Source organism: Thamnophis elegans, chromosome 10 (assembly GCF_009769535.1).
Source record: "Thamnophis elegans isolate rThaEle1 chromosome 10, rThaEle1.pri, whole genome shotgun sequence".
Lineage (NCBI taxonomy): Eukaryota > Metazoa > Chordata > Lepidosauria > Squamata > Colubridae > Thamnophis > Thamnophis elegans.
In genome coordinates, this window is record NC_045550.1 from 56,805,727 (window position 1) to 56,820,986 (window position 15,260).

The 15,260-nt window shown below is 39.3% G+C and overlaps 1 protein-coding gene across 1 annotated transcript in view; it reads left to right on the plus strand.

Moving 5' to 3' along the window:
• Positions 1–15,260, plus strand: part of NLGN1 (neuroligin 1) — a 545,726-nt gene that overhangs the window by 195,229 nt on the left and 335,237 nt on the right. Inside the window, 1 exon segment of the mRNA XM_032225531.1 lies at positions 8,580–8,732. Within this exon segment, the coding sequence (XP_032081422.1) occupies positions 8,580–8,732 (153 nt within the window).

Consider the following 15,260-nt stretch of genomic DNA (forward strand, 5'->3'; position numbering starts at 1 on the left):
TCCAATCTGGGTTGATCACTGGGACCAGAGGTTTAGTTTTCTGAGTTTCGGACTCATGCTGGAGCCCATCCTCAGGGAACTGCTGTCTAACAGTCTGCTAGAGGTTCCCTGAGGATGGGCTCCAGCACAAGTTTAGAGCCAAGGTGGCGCAGTGGTTAAATGCAGCACTGCAGGCTACTGCTAGATCAGCAGGTCAGCGGTTCAAATCTCACCGGCTCAGGGTTGACTCAGCCTTCCATCCTTCCGAGGTGGGTAAAATGAGGACCCAGATTGTTGGGGGCAATATGCTGACTCTCTGTAAACCGCTTAGAGAGGCCTGAAAGGCCTATGAAGCGGTATATAAGTCTACTGCTATTGCTATAAGTTTGAATGCTCGGAAGGTTAAACTTCTGGTCCTTGTGACTGAGCCAGATTGAATCCTGCAAAGTTTTCTTGAGACACATATATTCGCCTTCATTTGCTACAAATAATTGTGTATAGCAATAACAATAGCAATAGCAGTTAGACTTATATACCGCTTCATAGGGCTTTCAGCCCTCTCTAAGTGGTTTACAGAGTCAGCCTATGGCCCCCAACAATCCGGGTCCTCATTTTACCCACCTCGGAAGGATGGAAGGCTGAGTCAACCCTGAGCCGGTGAGATTTGAACAGCCAAACTGCAGAACTGCAGTCAGCTGAAGTAGGCTGCAGTGCTGCATTTAACCACTGTGCCACCTCGGCTCTAAATGTAGACATCTATTTCTGTTGAAATTGGTTTTAATGCCCAATTCTTTTACATGAGCTGAAGGGGATGAAGATATTCTGCAACGTGTTTCAGAGGTACTGTCAGAGCTTTTGGAACTCTGGAAAAATTGAATCCTCTCAATTCCCTTTTTCCTGTGTCCTTTCTGATGGGAAAGAACCACTTCACTTCATAGAGGTGGATTTCTTGTAGGTCAACAGTGATACTTTTGACAGTGTAGCATGCAGAAAATTTATTTCATCTCTATTCTTATCTGCTATGGCATGTGGATAAATTGAGAGAAGTTTGCAGTACTGCCTATCCTTAACCTTTTGGAGCATAATATTCAGAAGGAAGTCATAAAAAAAGTATTATGGAGGCTGAATTTATTCACAGAGCTCTTTATAACTTGAACTTGATTTCTTGCTAGAATGCAAGGTTCAGGAAATAGATATGGCTGTTTTTCCAAAGACAGTTATTCTATTTGCCCCATTTGCTCAGATAAACCAAATGGTGCTACCAAGCCTTCATTACTATTCACAGTTGGTGCTCTGTAATTCAATGTAATTTTAATTAAAGATGAATTCTTAAACAATTTCCTCCTGCACTACCTACAAGCATACAATTAGCTGCTTACAGCTTCTGCTGCGAGCAGTCATTTAGCGGTTCTCAAATTAATAATTTATTTTTGGTCCCTACATTTTGCATTCATGGTTGGAAAATAAGAAGCCAACGCTATGGGTAAAACGCCACCATGGAGGAAAATGTTGGAGGAAGTGAGAAATACACCCTAGGTATTCTAATTAATGTTGAAATACATCAAATAGGTGATTCCACAGGCAAAACTAAATGTCATTTCAATCTGTAGTTTAATGCAGAAATTGCCAGGGACAATTCTCTAAAAGAGAAACAATAATAGAAAGATGGGCAGATTTGCATAATATTAAAAACAAACCAAAAGGCAAGCTTAAAAATATTCCAGAGTGGTCGTTATCCTACAACTACTTGGGCAAACAGGTGAAACCTCACTTGCTTATTTATTTATGTCCTGCCTTTATTAGTTTTTGTAAAATAATTCAAGGCAGGGAACATGCTTAATAGTATTCCTCCTCTTCCTCCTATTTTCGCCACAACAGAAATCCTGTGAGGTGGTTTGGGCTGACAGAGAGTGAGAACTCACAGTCTCCTAGGCACCAAACTCACCCAGATGGCTTTCATGCCTAAGGTAGGATTGGAACTTGCAATCGGTGGTTGGTCCAAAGTCACCCAGCTGACTTTCATGGCTAAGGCAGGACTAGGACTCAAGGTCTCCCAGTTTTTAACCTGGTGCCTTAATTACTAAGCCAAACTGGCTTTTAGGAGCTAAAGGTGATGGTTTCATGGCCAGACTCACTTCTCTTTGGGGTGGGGGGGTGTTCCACAACCGGAATGCTATCACTGATAGCCTTTCTCCTGGTTGCTGAACCAAACCAACTGATACAAACCAGCTGATCTTAATGGATGTCCTGAAAAGCATCCAAATTAAGAATTATTCATTATATTCCTCCAAAGAGAAGATTGCCACCTGGGGAGCTGTACGTCCTATTTGTTCTTCTGTCCAGGCACTCTGTTATTTAGTCAGCTTATATTCTTTATTAATCCCCACAAAACATCTGCATGGAAATAAAATATCATGGGGTGATGATAGACATTCTGTGCAATTTTATGATTGTCATCACCTGTCCAAATGTCAACAATAGAAGAGCCCACATGTAACCTGTGTGCTCTAAATAAGAATATTTAGATTAACAGAGTTGGAAGGGACCTTGAGGTCTTCCAATCCAACCCCCTGCTTAGGCAGGAAACCCTACAGCACTTCAGACAAATGGATATCCAACATCGTCTTAAAAATGTCCAGTGTTGGAGCATTCACAACTTCTGGACACAAGTTGTTCCATTGATTAATTGTTCTAACTGTCAGGAAATCTCTCCTTAGTTCTATGTTGCTTCTCTCCTTGATTAGTTTCCACCCATTGCTTCTTGTCCTGCCCTCAGGTGCTTTGGAGAATAGCTTGACTCCCTCTTCTTTGTGACAACCCCTGAGATAATGGAACACTGCTATCATGTCTCCCCTAGTCTTTCTTTTCATTAAACTAGACATACCCAGTTCCAGCAACCGTTCTTCATATGTTTTAGCCTCCAGTCCCCTAATCATCTTTGTTGCTCTTCTCTGCACTCTTTCTAGAGTCTCCACATCTTTTTTACATCCTGGTGACAAAAACTGGATGCAGTATTCCAAAACATCATTCAGTTCCCACCAATCATAGTTCATTAAGAGACCTCTAAATGTAGTTTGGTTAATGAAGAAGAGGCATACCCTGTACTTCAATTGTTTAGGACTATACAAGCGAAAAACAGCATCTTGGATATTGCTCAGATGCAAGAAGCAAACTAATAAGGCTGTTTCCAAGATTGTTGTAAGGAGGTAACCTACAATTTGTTCCCTTTAACTGACAAACCAAGTGAGCTATCTCACTAGGCTTAATAACAGGGCCAATCCTGCTTTCTGCTCCTCTATCAATCGAGCCCTCCTGTTGATATTTAGATTCTAAACTTCTCATGGTAGAGTTTTAGCTTTATTTATTTTTTTCCTGCAAGGCCCCATTAATATTGACCTATATATAACCATTAATACACGATCATCAGAGTGGCTTTACTTTGCTAAGGAGAAGTTTGGAAATGTCAGGGCACTGCTTAGGTTTAAGCTTTGGATTGGCTGCTGATTATAGCCTCTCTGTGTTTTGTCAAATAGGAGCTCTGTATTTCATCAACAAGAGCTTATCCTTCTCCTCCGTTCTTCTCCAGCTAAATTAACTCTGTTCTTTTCTTTGTTTAAAACTAATTAGCCAGGATTCAAACCAATCAAAACTTAACTAAGGAAAAACAACCAGCTCTCCTTCTCAAATCTATTTGGGTATTAGATAAAGGAAAAGGTTCCCCTTGCACATATGTGCTAGTCATTCCCGACTCTAGGGGGCAGTGCTCATCTCCGTTTCAAAGCCAAAGAGCAAGCGCTGTCCAAAGACGTCTCTATGGTCATGTGGCCGGCATGACTAAATGCCGAAGGCACACGGAACGCTGTTACCTTCCCATCAAAGGTGGTTCCTATTTTTTCTAGTTGCATTTTTGCATGCTTTCAAACTGCTAGATTGGCAGAAGCTGGGATAAGTAATGGGAGCTCACTCTGTTTACGCGACACTAGGGATGCGAACCGCTGAACTGCCGACCTTTCTGATCGACAAGCCCAGCATCTTAGCCACTGAGTCACCATATCCCTATTTGGGTATTAAGTTGGCTTATTAACAAACAATAAAGACATTTGGTGGTCTAGATTTTAAGGGGAATAGTGATTCAGAGCAGATGTGGGTGTGAACTGTCGCATCTGCCAGCACCTTCTTAAATCAAATGTGCTTCTTTTATTTTATTTTTTTGCCTAGGCAGTCGTGCGAGTCCAGGAAAAGAAAAAGTTTCTTTAAGGAGTTGCTGACAGTGTGACGTCCACTCCCACTGTGCTTCAAATCAGTTTTTTTCCCCTTAAGATCCAGATCATTACATAACCTTAACAAACCTTGTCCCACATATATACCCCAGCAATTAAATCCCAGAACTGCAATCTGACTAGGAAGGCATAGTTTATTTTGAAATAAATCACCATAACTCCATAAATGTATAAGTTATTGTTCCAATAGAAATCTGCTCCTCTCTTTTCTGTTCTCCTTACAGTCAATTGGATGATACAAATCAGTGTGTTTTTTCCTATGAAAATGCAAGGGAAAGCTTTGTTGAGCCTGAATTTATCATGGCCAATTTTGTGATAAATTTCTATGCCAGACTGATTAAAGCTCCCTTTATTGTGCTTATTCCTACCTTGTTTCCCTGAAAATAAGACCTCCCCAGATAATAAACCCAATCGGGGTTTTGAGCGCATGTGCTAACATAAGCCCTCCCCTGAAAATAAGCCCTCCCTGAAAATACTTAACACACGTGCAACTGGTCCCCACCATTTTCTCTGATTTCTTGCTGCACAAACAACACAAGGAGAGGAGGCAAAGCCAGAGGGGAAAGGGAAGGTACAAGCCCCACATACCCCACATGCCCTTACCTAATGGATGCTCCCACAATCCTAGCCACCGTGCCCTTTCTGTCACACTAATAACCACCACAAAAAGAAAGGCAGTCCGAACGTGGCACCTCGCTGCCGCAGCAGCGCAACACCACAGAAGCCATGAGTTGACCATGGTCGCCTCCTCCTGCACCACAAAAATAATAAGACCTCCCCAAAAATAAGGCCAAGAGCTTATTTCGGGGGTCAAAAGAAAACAATACCCTGTCTTATTTCAGGAAAACATGGTATTTTAAAACAAAACCTTGCAGGTAGTGCTTAACGTATGACTAAAATTGGGACCAGAATTTCTGTTGCTGAGTGAAATGAGTTGCCCTGATTTTATCACTTCTTTGACAAGCCTGTTAAGTGAACCACTGCAGTTGTTATATGAAGCATGTGGTCATTCCACATGACTTCCCCCATTGACTTTGCTTGTCAAAAGCCAGCTGGGAAGGTGAACAAATGGTGATCATATGACCCCAGGATGCTGCAACCATTGTAAATGCATGTTGTTTGCCAAGTGCCCAAATTTTGATCACTGTAATTGTGAGGATGCCATAACACCGGGATGGCGAACCTATGGCACATGTGCCAAAGTTGGCATGCGGAGCCATTGGTCAGGGCATGTGAAGCACTGCCTGCTGATTTCACCCTTTTTTAAAGCCATTTTTCGCTCTCCTCAGGCTCCAGAGGTTTTATAGGAGCCTGGGGAGGGCAAAAAGAGCCTCCCGCACCCACCCGGAAGCCCTCTGGAGGCTTCATGAGCTTCCCTGAAGCCTCCAGAGCACAAAAAACTGGCCCCATGGGCAAACCGGATGTTCGGGAACGGACTTCCGGTTTGCTCAGAGGGTCGTTTTGAGCGTTCCAAAGGCTTCAGGGAAGCCTCCTGAAGATCCCTGAAGCCTCCGGAGAGCCTCTGGGTGGGCAGGGGAGGCTGTTTTCACCCTCCCCAGGCTCCTATAAAGCCTCTGGAGCCTGAGGAGGGCGAAAAAAGCATGCAAAAATGGGGGGGTCGCACCTGTAGTGCATGCATGTGCACTGGGTGGGTCTCGCATTGCATTATGGATGCAGCACGCCCGCACACAATCCCCACGCACTCTCCCCACTTATGGCAGGCAAGCCAAAAAAGGTTTGCCATCGCTGCCGTAAGTTGTAGTGCAAGGACCAGAGATCATGTTTTTTAGTATCGCTGTAATTTCAGATGGGTACTGCACAAATGGTTGTAAGTCAAGGACTACCTCTAAACCATGAATCTTTTTTAGATCCTTCAAAGTTTAGATGTTTTTTTTTCCCTGTAAATCTAACAGTTTCATGCTGTTCCCAGCCCTGCAGCTTCCTTGCCTGATTTGTAAATCAAAGATTACTTGTAGGCTAGATTCTGCCATCTCTTCTCCTTTCTCACCTAGCCAGATGGTTTAATTAGAAATTTATGACAACATTAGAAGGAAACAACTAGCTGGAAGAGTAGCCTTGCAGGCATACACTGCTTCTTTACTCATCTCCCCGGGCTTTTTTTGGAGGAGTTTCTTTGCAAAGATTTAGATGTGTCTGCACCCATACCTTGGATAGATAGTAAGAGAGGCACACATTGGGATAGTTGATCAAGATTGTTCAATATTTTATATCCTAATCTGGACAAAATAAACAATGGAAACTGGTGATGAAGATGTTGATACAAAGCAATCATCAAACACAATTATTGCTTTTTAATCTGCCATGAATTCAGGATAATGCATGAAGGAATATCTTCAGAAAGGTCTATTGTCTCCAAAGCCATTCTCAACTATACGTGGTCAATTTTAAACTGTGTTGTTGCTCAGTTTTCTCTGGGTGCCAAAAATTCTAGCTCATGTATAGGATAACTGTAATAGAATAGAATAACCAAGTGGGAAGCGACCTTGGAGATCTTCTAGTCCAAACCCCTGCACAAGTAGGGTTAGGGTCAGTGATGGGTTTCTGTTGGTTCAGCCCAGATCTGGAAAATCAGTAGTGGTGGTGGCGGGAGACTCCGCCCACCCACTCAGATGCTTCTGCACAGACACAGAAGTGTAGTACACACAAGCGAACTGGTAGTAAAATAAATTGAAACCCACCACTGGTTAGTGTATGCCAGGGGTGTCAAACTCAAGGCCTGGAAGCTGGATCCGGCCCATGGGGTGCTTAGATCTGTCCTACGGGGCTGCCCTGGAAGCAGAGAAGGACCTGCCGGCAGGGCCTCTGCCAGCAAACACGAAGCTCGGGAGGGCTGCTGTCAATGAAACTCTGATGTGGCCCTCAATGAAATCAAGTATGACACCCCTGCCCTATGTCATTCCAGAGAAGTAGCCTTCTAATCAGATCTAACCAATTTGATCTGTCTGCATCCTGAAGATGTCTCTATCACACCTACGTTCTGATTGGAACAGTAACCTAATAAGTTGTCTCTAGTGCTACTTTGCACAGTTTATATACAAAGTCTAGGAATATCAACCATTCTAAGCTCTGGACAGATAGACAAACATCTAAAAACAGTGATTCTTAGACCCAGCCAATTACCATAGCACATTCAGGGATGGTAGATTCTGTTGTAATTCTGGATTCTTTGACATTACGTGTGATCTTAGGGAAGCTCTATTATTGTTGAGGAAGCAGTACATTTTCAAGCTCACAGACTGAAAGTCCGGCATCTAAATCCATTTTTTTTAAATAAGCCTAATCAGCTTCCTGGGTACCAGTGCCAGCGTTATGGAACAGCCTTCTTCCCACGATCCAGATGTCTACAACGCAGTTAGCCTTTTCTAAGGCCTTAAAAGAATTTGCTGTTCCCCCATCTTTTTTGATCCAGATGGTCAGGCGAGCTCTGCTGGTTAATGTTGCCTTTTAAGAGTCAGATTTGTGTTTGTGTTTTTGAGTGCTATGGTTGGTCCCTTAAATTGTAGATTTAAAGAGTCATTTTTCTAAGATCAGTGGCCGCATAAATTGTACACATACAAAGCTTAGCTTGCCTAAGCAACTGACATTTATCATTCTAGATTTGCAATGTAGAGGTATTCTGGAGGAAAAGAACCCAGATTTCTGTTGGATGTTTCCTAAATTCTGATGGTGAATCTAGAAGCAAGAAAAAACTGAACATTTTTTTGTAAAAAAATACAATCATTCTTAATTTCCATTTTCGAAAAGAACAATTGTGTTTAGGTTTCATATTATTATAATTTCATGATCTAATGCTTATTCAACGAAAACACTATAATAGCTATTAAAGTTCAGTAAATGAAAAGATAAACTTGCTTGAAAATTGTTTAAATGTAAAAAAATGGTGGTTTACCATTGCCTTTTTCAAGCTTTGTTTGGCTTCACTCTCTAGCCTAGAGATCTGAAATTTCTTGATGATTCTCCATCCAAGTACTAACAAAATCCTACAATACTTATCTTTCTAAGATACATTGAGAGTATCTGCACCAAAGACAAATTCCTTGTGTGTGTCCAATCACACTTGGGCAATAAAGAATTCTATTCCTATCCTATTCTATTCTATTCTATTCTATTCTATCTTCCAATTTTGGATAGATGTTACCTACCTCAGCCTACAGCAGAAAAAGTTGCAATAATTTACATATGTTGCTTGGGAAACATTATAAAAAACAGCTTGGAAAAATGAAAAACAACTTATAGCAAGATGTCTATGCACATCACAAAATTCTTGAGATATCATGTTTCTTAATATTTTTCTTGCAGACATTCGAGATAGTGGGGGACCTAAACCAGTCATGGTGTATATTCACGGAGGGTCTTACATGGAAGGCACTGGAAATTTATATGATGGCAGTGTGCTCGCAAGTTATGGCAACGTGATAGTCATCACCGTCAACTACCGACTTGGGGTACTTGGTAAGCAAGATTTTTCTTTAATACTTGCCTTGTGTGGTTCTTTTTCTCTTGATTAGAAGGTTGTAGATATAGATGTGGATGCAGAGGTGGATTTAGAGGTAGATGTCAAAAGATCGTGGTTCTTCTTTTTTTTAGTGTTGCTCTATAGCAGGGGTCTCCAAACTTGGCAACTTTAAGACTTGTGGACTTCAAACTCCCAGAATTCTGCAGCCAGCTGGAGAATTCTGGGAGTTGAAGTCCACAAGTCTTAAAGTTGCCAAGTTTGGAGACCTCTGCTTTATAGTAAAGGAATTATTGTTATTTGGTTGATTTGAATTTATCATTGTGTGGAGTAACCTGCAATTGCATTCTGTTCTGATGTCAAAGAAAAAAAAATCCAATCTTTTGGAACGGTACGTGGTTGCTGCCTGCTTGTATTTTCTGTGAATATTAGAGTAATTAGTTGTACATATTGTCAAGTAATTTAAAGTGAATGGCAAGTGCAAGATGAGATGAAATTGTTTCTGTTTTCCAGGAGACAAAAACGTGAATACTGTTCTGACAGGTTCATTATGTATTTCTGGATAATAAGAATGTTTGAGAAATGTTAATCACTGCCAATGTCAGCTTTTATATTTAGCATGGCACCTGAAAGCTGAAATGTATTACTACAGCTTAAGATAATTCCAGACAGAAGAAACTATTTCAAAGGGAAAATGTTTGGTAGCTTTCGTTATGGAATAGAACATTGAGGCCGTGTTGTTTACATGAATGCAATCGAATTGGAAAGTCTGTTTCTTAGTCACGATATAGGTTTAGGAATCCTCAACCTTTAAGTTTCTTCAAACTGGCCATAGCTGGAAAAATTAAAACCTCTTTCAAATGCAGTTTCTGGTGACTTCATGGACACTGTGATGTAGTTTTCTTTGAGAGAGGTCTACTGGAATTGACTGTTGTGCAATGTGGCAACTGCATGTATTTGCATTTCTTTTCTTTTTAATTATCCAGTCTAGGGCATTAGATTGCAGAAGGCTTAGATTAGTAGCTGTAAATGCTTCTAAATAATGAATTTGACCTTTTGTTTTCTGAGTTCCTCTGAAGGGCGTCATAAGATGCATTTAATTCTACTGGCAGTTATCAACGGTTTTAGAAGCATCAGAGTACGTAATACAGAGTGATAAAGGGATGTGTGATTTGTAAACTCTGGTTTGCCTTAAACTGAGGGAAGATTGCTTAGTCGTGTGGCTTTAGATTGTTTCTTCAACACTCAATGTGGGCTCATGGGTTCCTGTTATTGGCTTCTTCTTTGGATATCAACTCTCTGCTTTTATTGGGTGATTACAAAAGGATGCACTGGCTTAAAGATTTTTTTAAAAAATTGAGATTTCACTTCCCTTGGTGTTGGCTTTGAATGAAATCAGTTCTTGAAATGTGAGGAAGCTGTATATTTTGCTACTAGTCTAAGTCCGTAATAATAAATTGCATTATTGTATATTTCTTCACCTGGGAATCCTTCCCCTTTTTGCTGGCAAAATGAACAGTGCAATTTAACACTTGTGTGTAACACAAAGTTCAGTATCCAGACTCTTGCTTTGATTTGTATCACATATATTTGCATGACTACTTAATGTATTCTTCACTTCCTCAGTGCAATTAAGTATTGATTCAAAATCCCTCGAGACATGTGATGCATTAATTTAAAACTGTGTGTGTGGTCAGCTTGCAAAATCATCTTTCTGTTTAGCATAAATTTATTGTTTCTGTTTTGTGTACTTCTGGGTACAGGATGTAGGATAGCTCTATTTACAGTCCATACAGCCATTACATTTTAAATCTATAAACTAAAATATAAATGAGGGGTGGGTGGTTGGATATGTTATTTAGAAGAGAACAATCTAATTATAAATTTGAAGATACTTTCTGCTTAGCAGAACAAAAGTAATTATATGCAATAGGTGGTAATATACAATCTGGTCACACATTTGTTAATCCAACTGATCACCCTTAGTTTCCCTTCCTTAGTGAAACAGCTGTGGTAGTATTACTACAAAGATTTAAAAAGAAGCAGAGAAGATTATATTAGTCAAGTTTCTCCTGAGCTCATTACAAGCTGCACATACAGCTCTATCGAAATGTAAACCCAGGTAATCATGGATTCACTGACTGCCTTTCGCACTGGCTTTCATTTCTCCATATTTTTTCCTCTAATATATATTTTTGAGGAAATGAGGTATTAGGGAAGGATTGGTGGAGGCAGACTGATAGTTTACTCCTTCTGAATGGCCATCCCTTGGGTATCCTGGTCCCAAACCATATGTTGTGCCTTCCAAAGCAATAGATATACAGGGATATCTCTTGTTTTGGAAGGCACAGCATATGGCTTGGGACCAGGATACCTGAGGGATCACCTTTATGCAAGAGACACTGCCCCTCCAACAAGACCAGCGGAATGAACATGCTACCGATCCCTAGTCAAATAATGTTGGTTGGCGGAGACCAGAAGACCGGCTTTTTCCTCAGTGAAATACCTCCGTGAAATACCAGCCCCTCAGAGATTGCACTTGCCCTAATTCTGTTAAACCCTAAAAACCCTGAGCTTGACACTAAGCGTGTCAAAGATCCCATTTTTGGCCAAGTATCTGGCTGCTAAATATATTTAATTTGGATGATTTTAGTGTTTTTGTTTGTTTTACTGTTTCTATTGTTTCATTTTTTAAAATATTTTAATGGTAATACACATATTGAATCACTTTGCCATGAAATGTACAATTAGTACATTGTGAGGGGAAATAGGACGAAGGAAGATTTTGGCCAAGTATCTGGCTGCTAAGTATATTTAATTTGGATGATTTTAGTGTTTTTGTTTGTTTTACTGTTTCTATTGTTTCATTTTTTAAATATTTTAATGGTAATACACATATTGAATCACTTTGCCATGAAATGTACAATTAGTAGGGGAAATAGGACGAAGGAAGATGTTTGCTGCTTTGAGTCATTTATAAAAATAATAATAAAGGTGGAATAAAAATGACGTAAAATATATGTTTAAATGGGGACCAGCTACTTTAATTCCTAATTGGGGAATTTGATCAACACACTCAGAGTGATGAAACTGAGATGGGTGTCCATATTAATTTAACTAATAAATAAATAAACATAGCCCTATTAATGAAATAGGAAATAAATCAATTCCCAGGCACCGGATAATCCACGTAATCACAGACATCCAATCACAATAGATTCTTACTGTTTATTCCCGCAATTCTGTATATGTAATATACTTCGAAAAATAAGATTTCTGAGCTTCTTTGGGAAATCTTACCGATAATTTAAACTGCTATAACTGTTCTATAAAAAGTCCTGAAAAGTCTAGTTAAAGGAAAGGAACCTATTCCCCTTTAAATTGTTGAAAAATGGCCATCAAGTTTAAAATCTAAAGCTTACATTTTTAATTTTTTTTTGTCATTGTTTATGTAAGTATCTTGATCAAATTCTCTGATTAGTAATTAAAATAGCTGGTCCCCATTTAAACAAATATTTTATATTTTATATTATTGTTATCCCAGCTTTATTATTTTTTTATAAATAATTCAAGGCCAGCAAACATATTTAATCCTCCTTCATTCTCCTATTTCCCTCACATTATACTATTAATTGTAAATTCCATAGTAAACTGATTCTTAGTTAGAGGACTATGTTAGTTAGCTCTAGAATAGTATCCAGGATGTTGAACCTAGGAATTTTCAACGCAGAGTGCAATGATACTACCTTTCTTATCTAGCCTTTTTTTTTCTGAAATAAATTAGGAGGCTTCTGTTTCCTTGAATTGGCACTTCATTAACATATGGGAATATGCTTTTTGAATCATTTATTCAATGCAACTACATATAACTTGTGAAAGAATGTAGACCAAGCTTGGCAGAAATGGTTGAATTATTACAGGAAGAATTTTAGAAATAATTATCCAGTCCTGAGAAAGTATCAGAAAGAAATGCAAAATAATCCTACCTGAATTTTGTTTCGAATAAAATAATGTAGATAAAATATGTTAGGCTTTCGAGATTGTTATTTTATGTTGCTAATTGCAAATAATTCTACAATGAATATTGTAGAAAATCATCTGAGCAATTGGGAGATGATTATTCTGTGAAATACAAAAATCCAACTTTGTGGGTTTCTGTTTCAAATTTTTATTTGTCTAATTCATTAGGACACATACTCTAACTTCCACACACTCATTTATGAGAGAATAAATCCAAGTTATTAATGGAAAAAAATTAACTACCTAGCAAATTGGACATATTGTTCCTCGGTGTTTGAGGAATGGACTGTTTTTCTTGTTCCAACTTTTTGCGTGAAGTATTACTGATTTCCTGTCCTGTGGCTCAGAGTTAATCCTCCAGATATTTTTTAATCAGGACAAATTTGGAATTCGTGATCATTTCTAAAGTTTGATGATTTAAGAAGTGACACTATTATTTTTCATTATGATCTTGGCAGATATTTCTAAGGACTTCAAGTTTTTGAATTATGTTTGCTGTCCTGAACTGAGGCAATATAATTTTGAATGATTGCTGAAACTATAGGTATATCAAGGCATTTAGAAAGAATATAGCAATAGCAATAACAGTAGACTTATATACCGCTTCATAGGCCTTTCAGGCCTCTCTAAGCGGTTTACAGAGTCAGCATATTGCCCCCAACAACAATCTGGGTCCTCATTTTACCCACCTCGGAAGGATGGAAGGCTGAGTCAACCCTGAGCCGGTGAGATTTGAACCGCTGAACTACTGATCTAGCAGTCAGCCTGCAGTGCTGCATTTAACCACTGCGCCACCTTGGGAAGAAAGATCTGTTTTTTAAAAAACAAATAATATTGAAACATTTTTTGAAACATTTTAAAAACTGCATATCTGAGCTGTTACATACTTTCAATGCTTTTATTTTCTTCTAACTAAAACTTGGAAAGGCAGGTGACAGTGCCAATATGAGGTAGTTTAGAACAAGCATGAATTCAACTGTGATACATCTGTTCATTGTGAGAATACAATCACTTATAAGCTCCCCAAATCAATTGTTCGTGACTTTTCTAACCACAGGATTATTTTGGGGAATTTATATAAACGGCCTAAGTCTATAGCTTGTTAAAATATATTTGTCTATATACTATGGGACAGGTAATATAGGTGTGCATGAAGGTAATGATTGATTCAGGGAAGATTAATATGCTCTGGATAAAGGAATCAACAATGTATTTTAGATGGTGCTGCGTGCTGTTGAAGAATAAGTGCACAATCCTAAACTCTGTTTATACATTTTCTTGTAGCAGAATCATAGTGACTTCTTCCTTTCATTTTTGGCAAAGGAGGGCAAAATGTTTCTGATAGTGCTTCTTGTGAGAAGAGATATCAGCATCCTCGTGTCTAACCATGGCCCAAAGAATGTGCATACTCAACAGGTCTTTTTGAGGGCTTCCTAACCCTTAGAAGATTTTCCTTCCCTTTCCAACAGTTGAGAATAATGCTGATGTACCTATCATCTTCCCTGGTATCTAGCAACATCCCTGCCTGAATTGCTAGAGTCCATTGCCAGGTTAGCAGTGAGTGCCTGAGGCTGATTGTCCTTGGAGACTTTAACTTGCCACTGGCAATAAAGTTCCTGGGTCAGCTCAGGTGTTTGGCCTCTATAACGACCACAGATCTCTCCTATATGATAGAAGGCCCAACATTCACTAGAGGCTGGTTGTTAGATCTTGAGTTCTTATGTCTCAGGACAATTGCAGTGTGATTTGGTATTGGAGGATTTTACCATCAATCTGTTTTCCTAGACAGGCCACATTTGGTTGCTCTCCAACTCATTAGGATCACCCTATGTCAACAAAGAAAAAGGGACTGTTAGCTTGGCTCGCCCATTGATAGTGCCTTTTGGGTTCCAGAGGGAGTTTGAGGTTCTTCCCAAGGAGAAGTCAGGCATTTCGGCTCTGAATCAGATTGCATTGTGAACTTTCTATGCAAACGTTATAAACATGTGTGTGTGTGTGTGTGTGTGTGTGTGTGTGTGTGTTGTTTTCCCGAAAATAAGACTGGGTCTTATATTATTTTTTGCTCCAAAAGATGCATTGTGGCTTATTTTCTGGTTAGGTCTTATTTTGGGGAAAATACAGTAATTATGAGCATCCTGAAAAATCATGCTGAGGCTGATTTTCCAGTTTAGTCCTTTTTCAGGGAAACAGGGTATGAACTAGGACTAAATACTATTTTCTAAGTCTTTATTCCATTTAAGTTTTCATATGATTAACAGTATTTTATTTTTTAAAAAAATGATAGGGTTTTTATTGCAGCGGTGTTTATTATCATCCGATTTAATAATCGCTTGTAATAGATTAGGCTGAAAATGCCTCATGTCCAAATTGAGATGTCAGTTGATGTTGTAATTGGAAATGCTGCCACTAAGCTGCACTCATGAGATAATGTGAGGTGGGGGGGATACTGAAATCTCACCAGACCTCCCCATTCTTGCATGAGAACTTGTGTGATTGAGTTCTCTGAG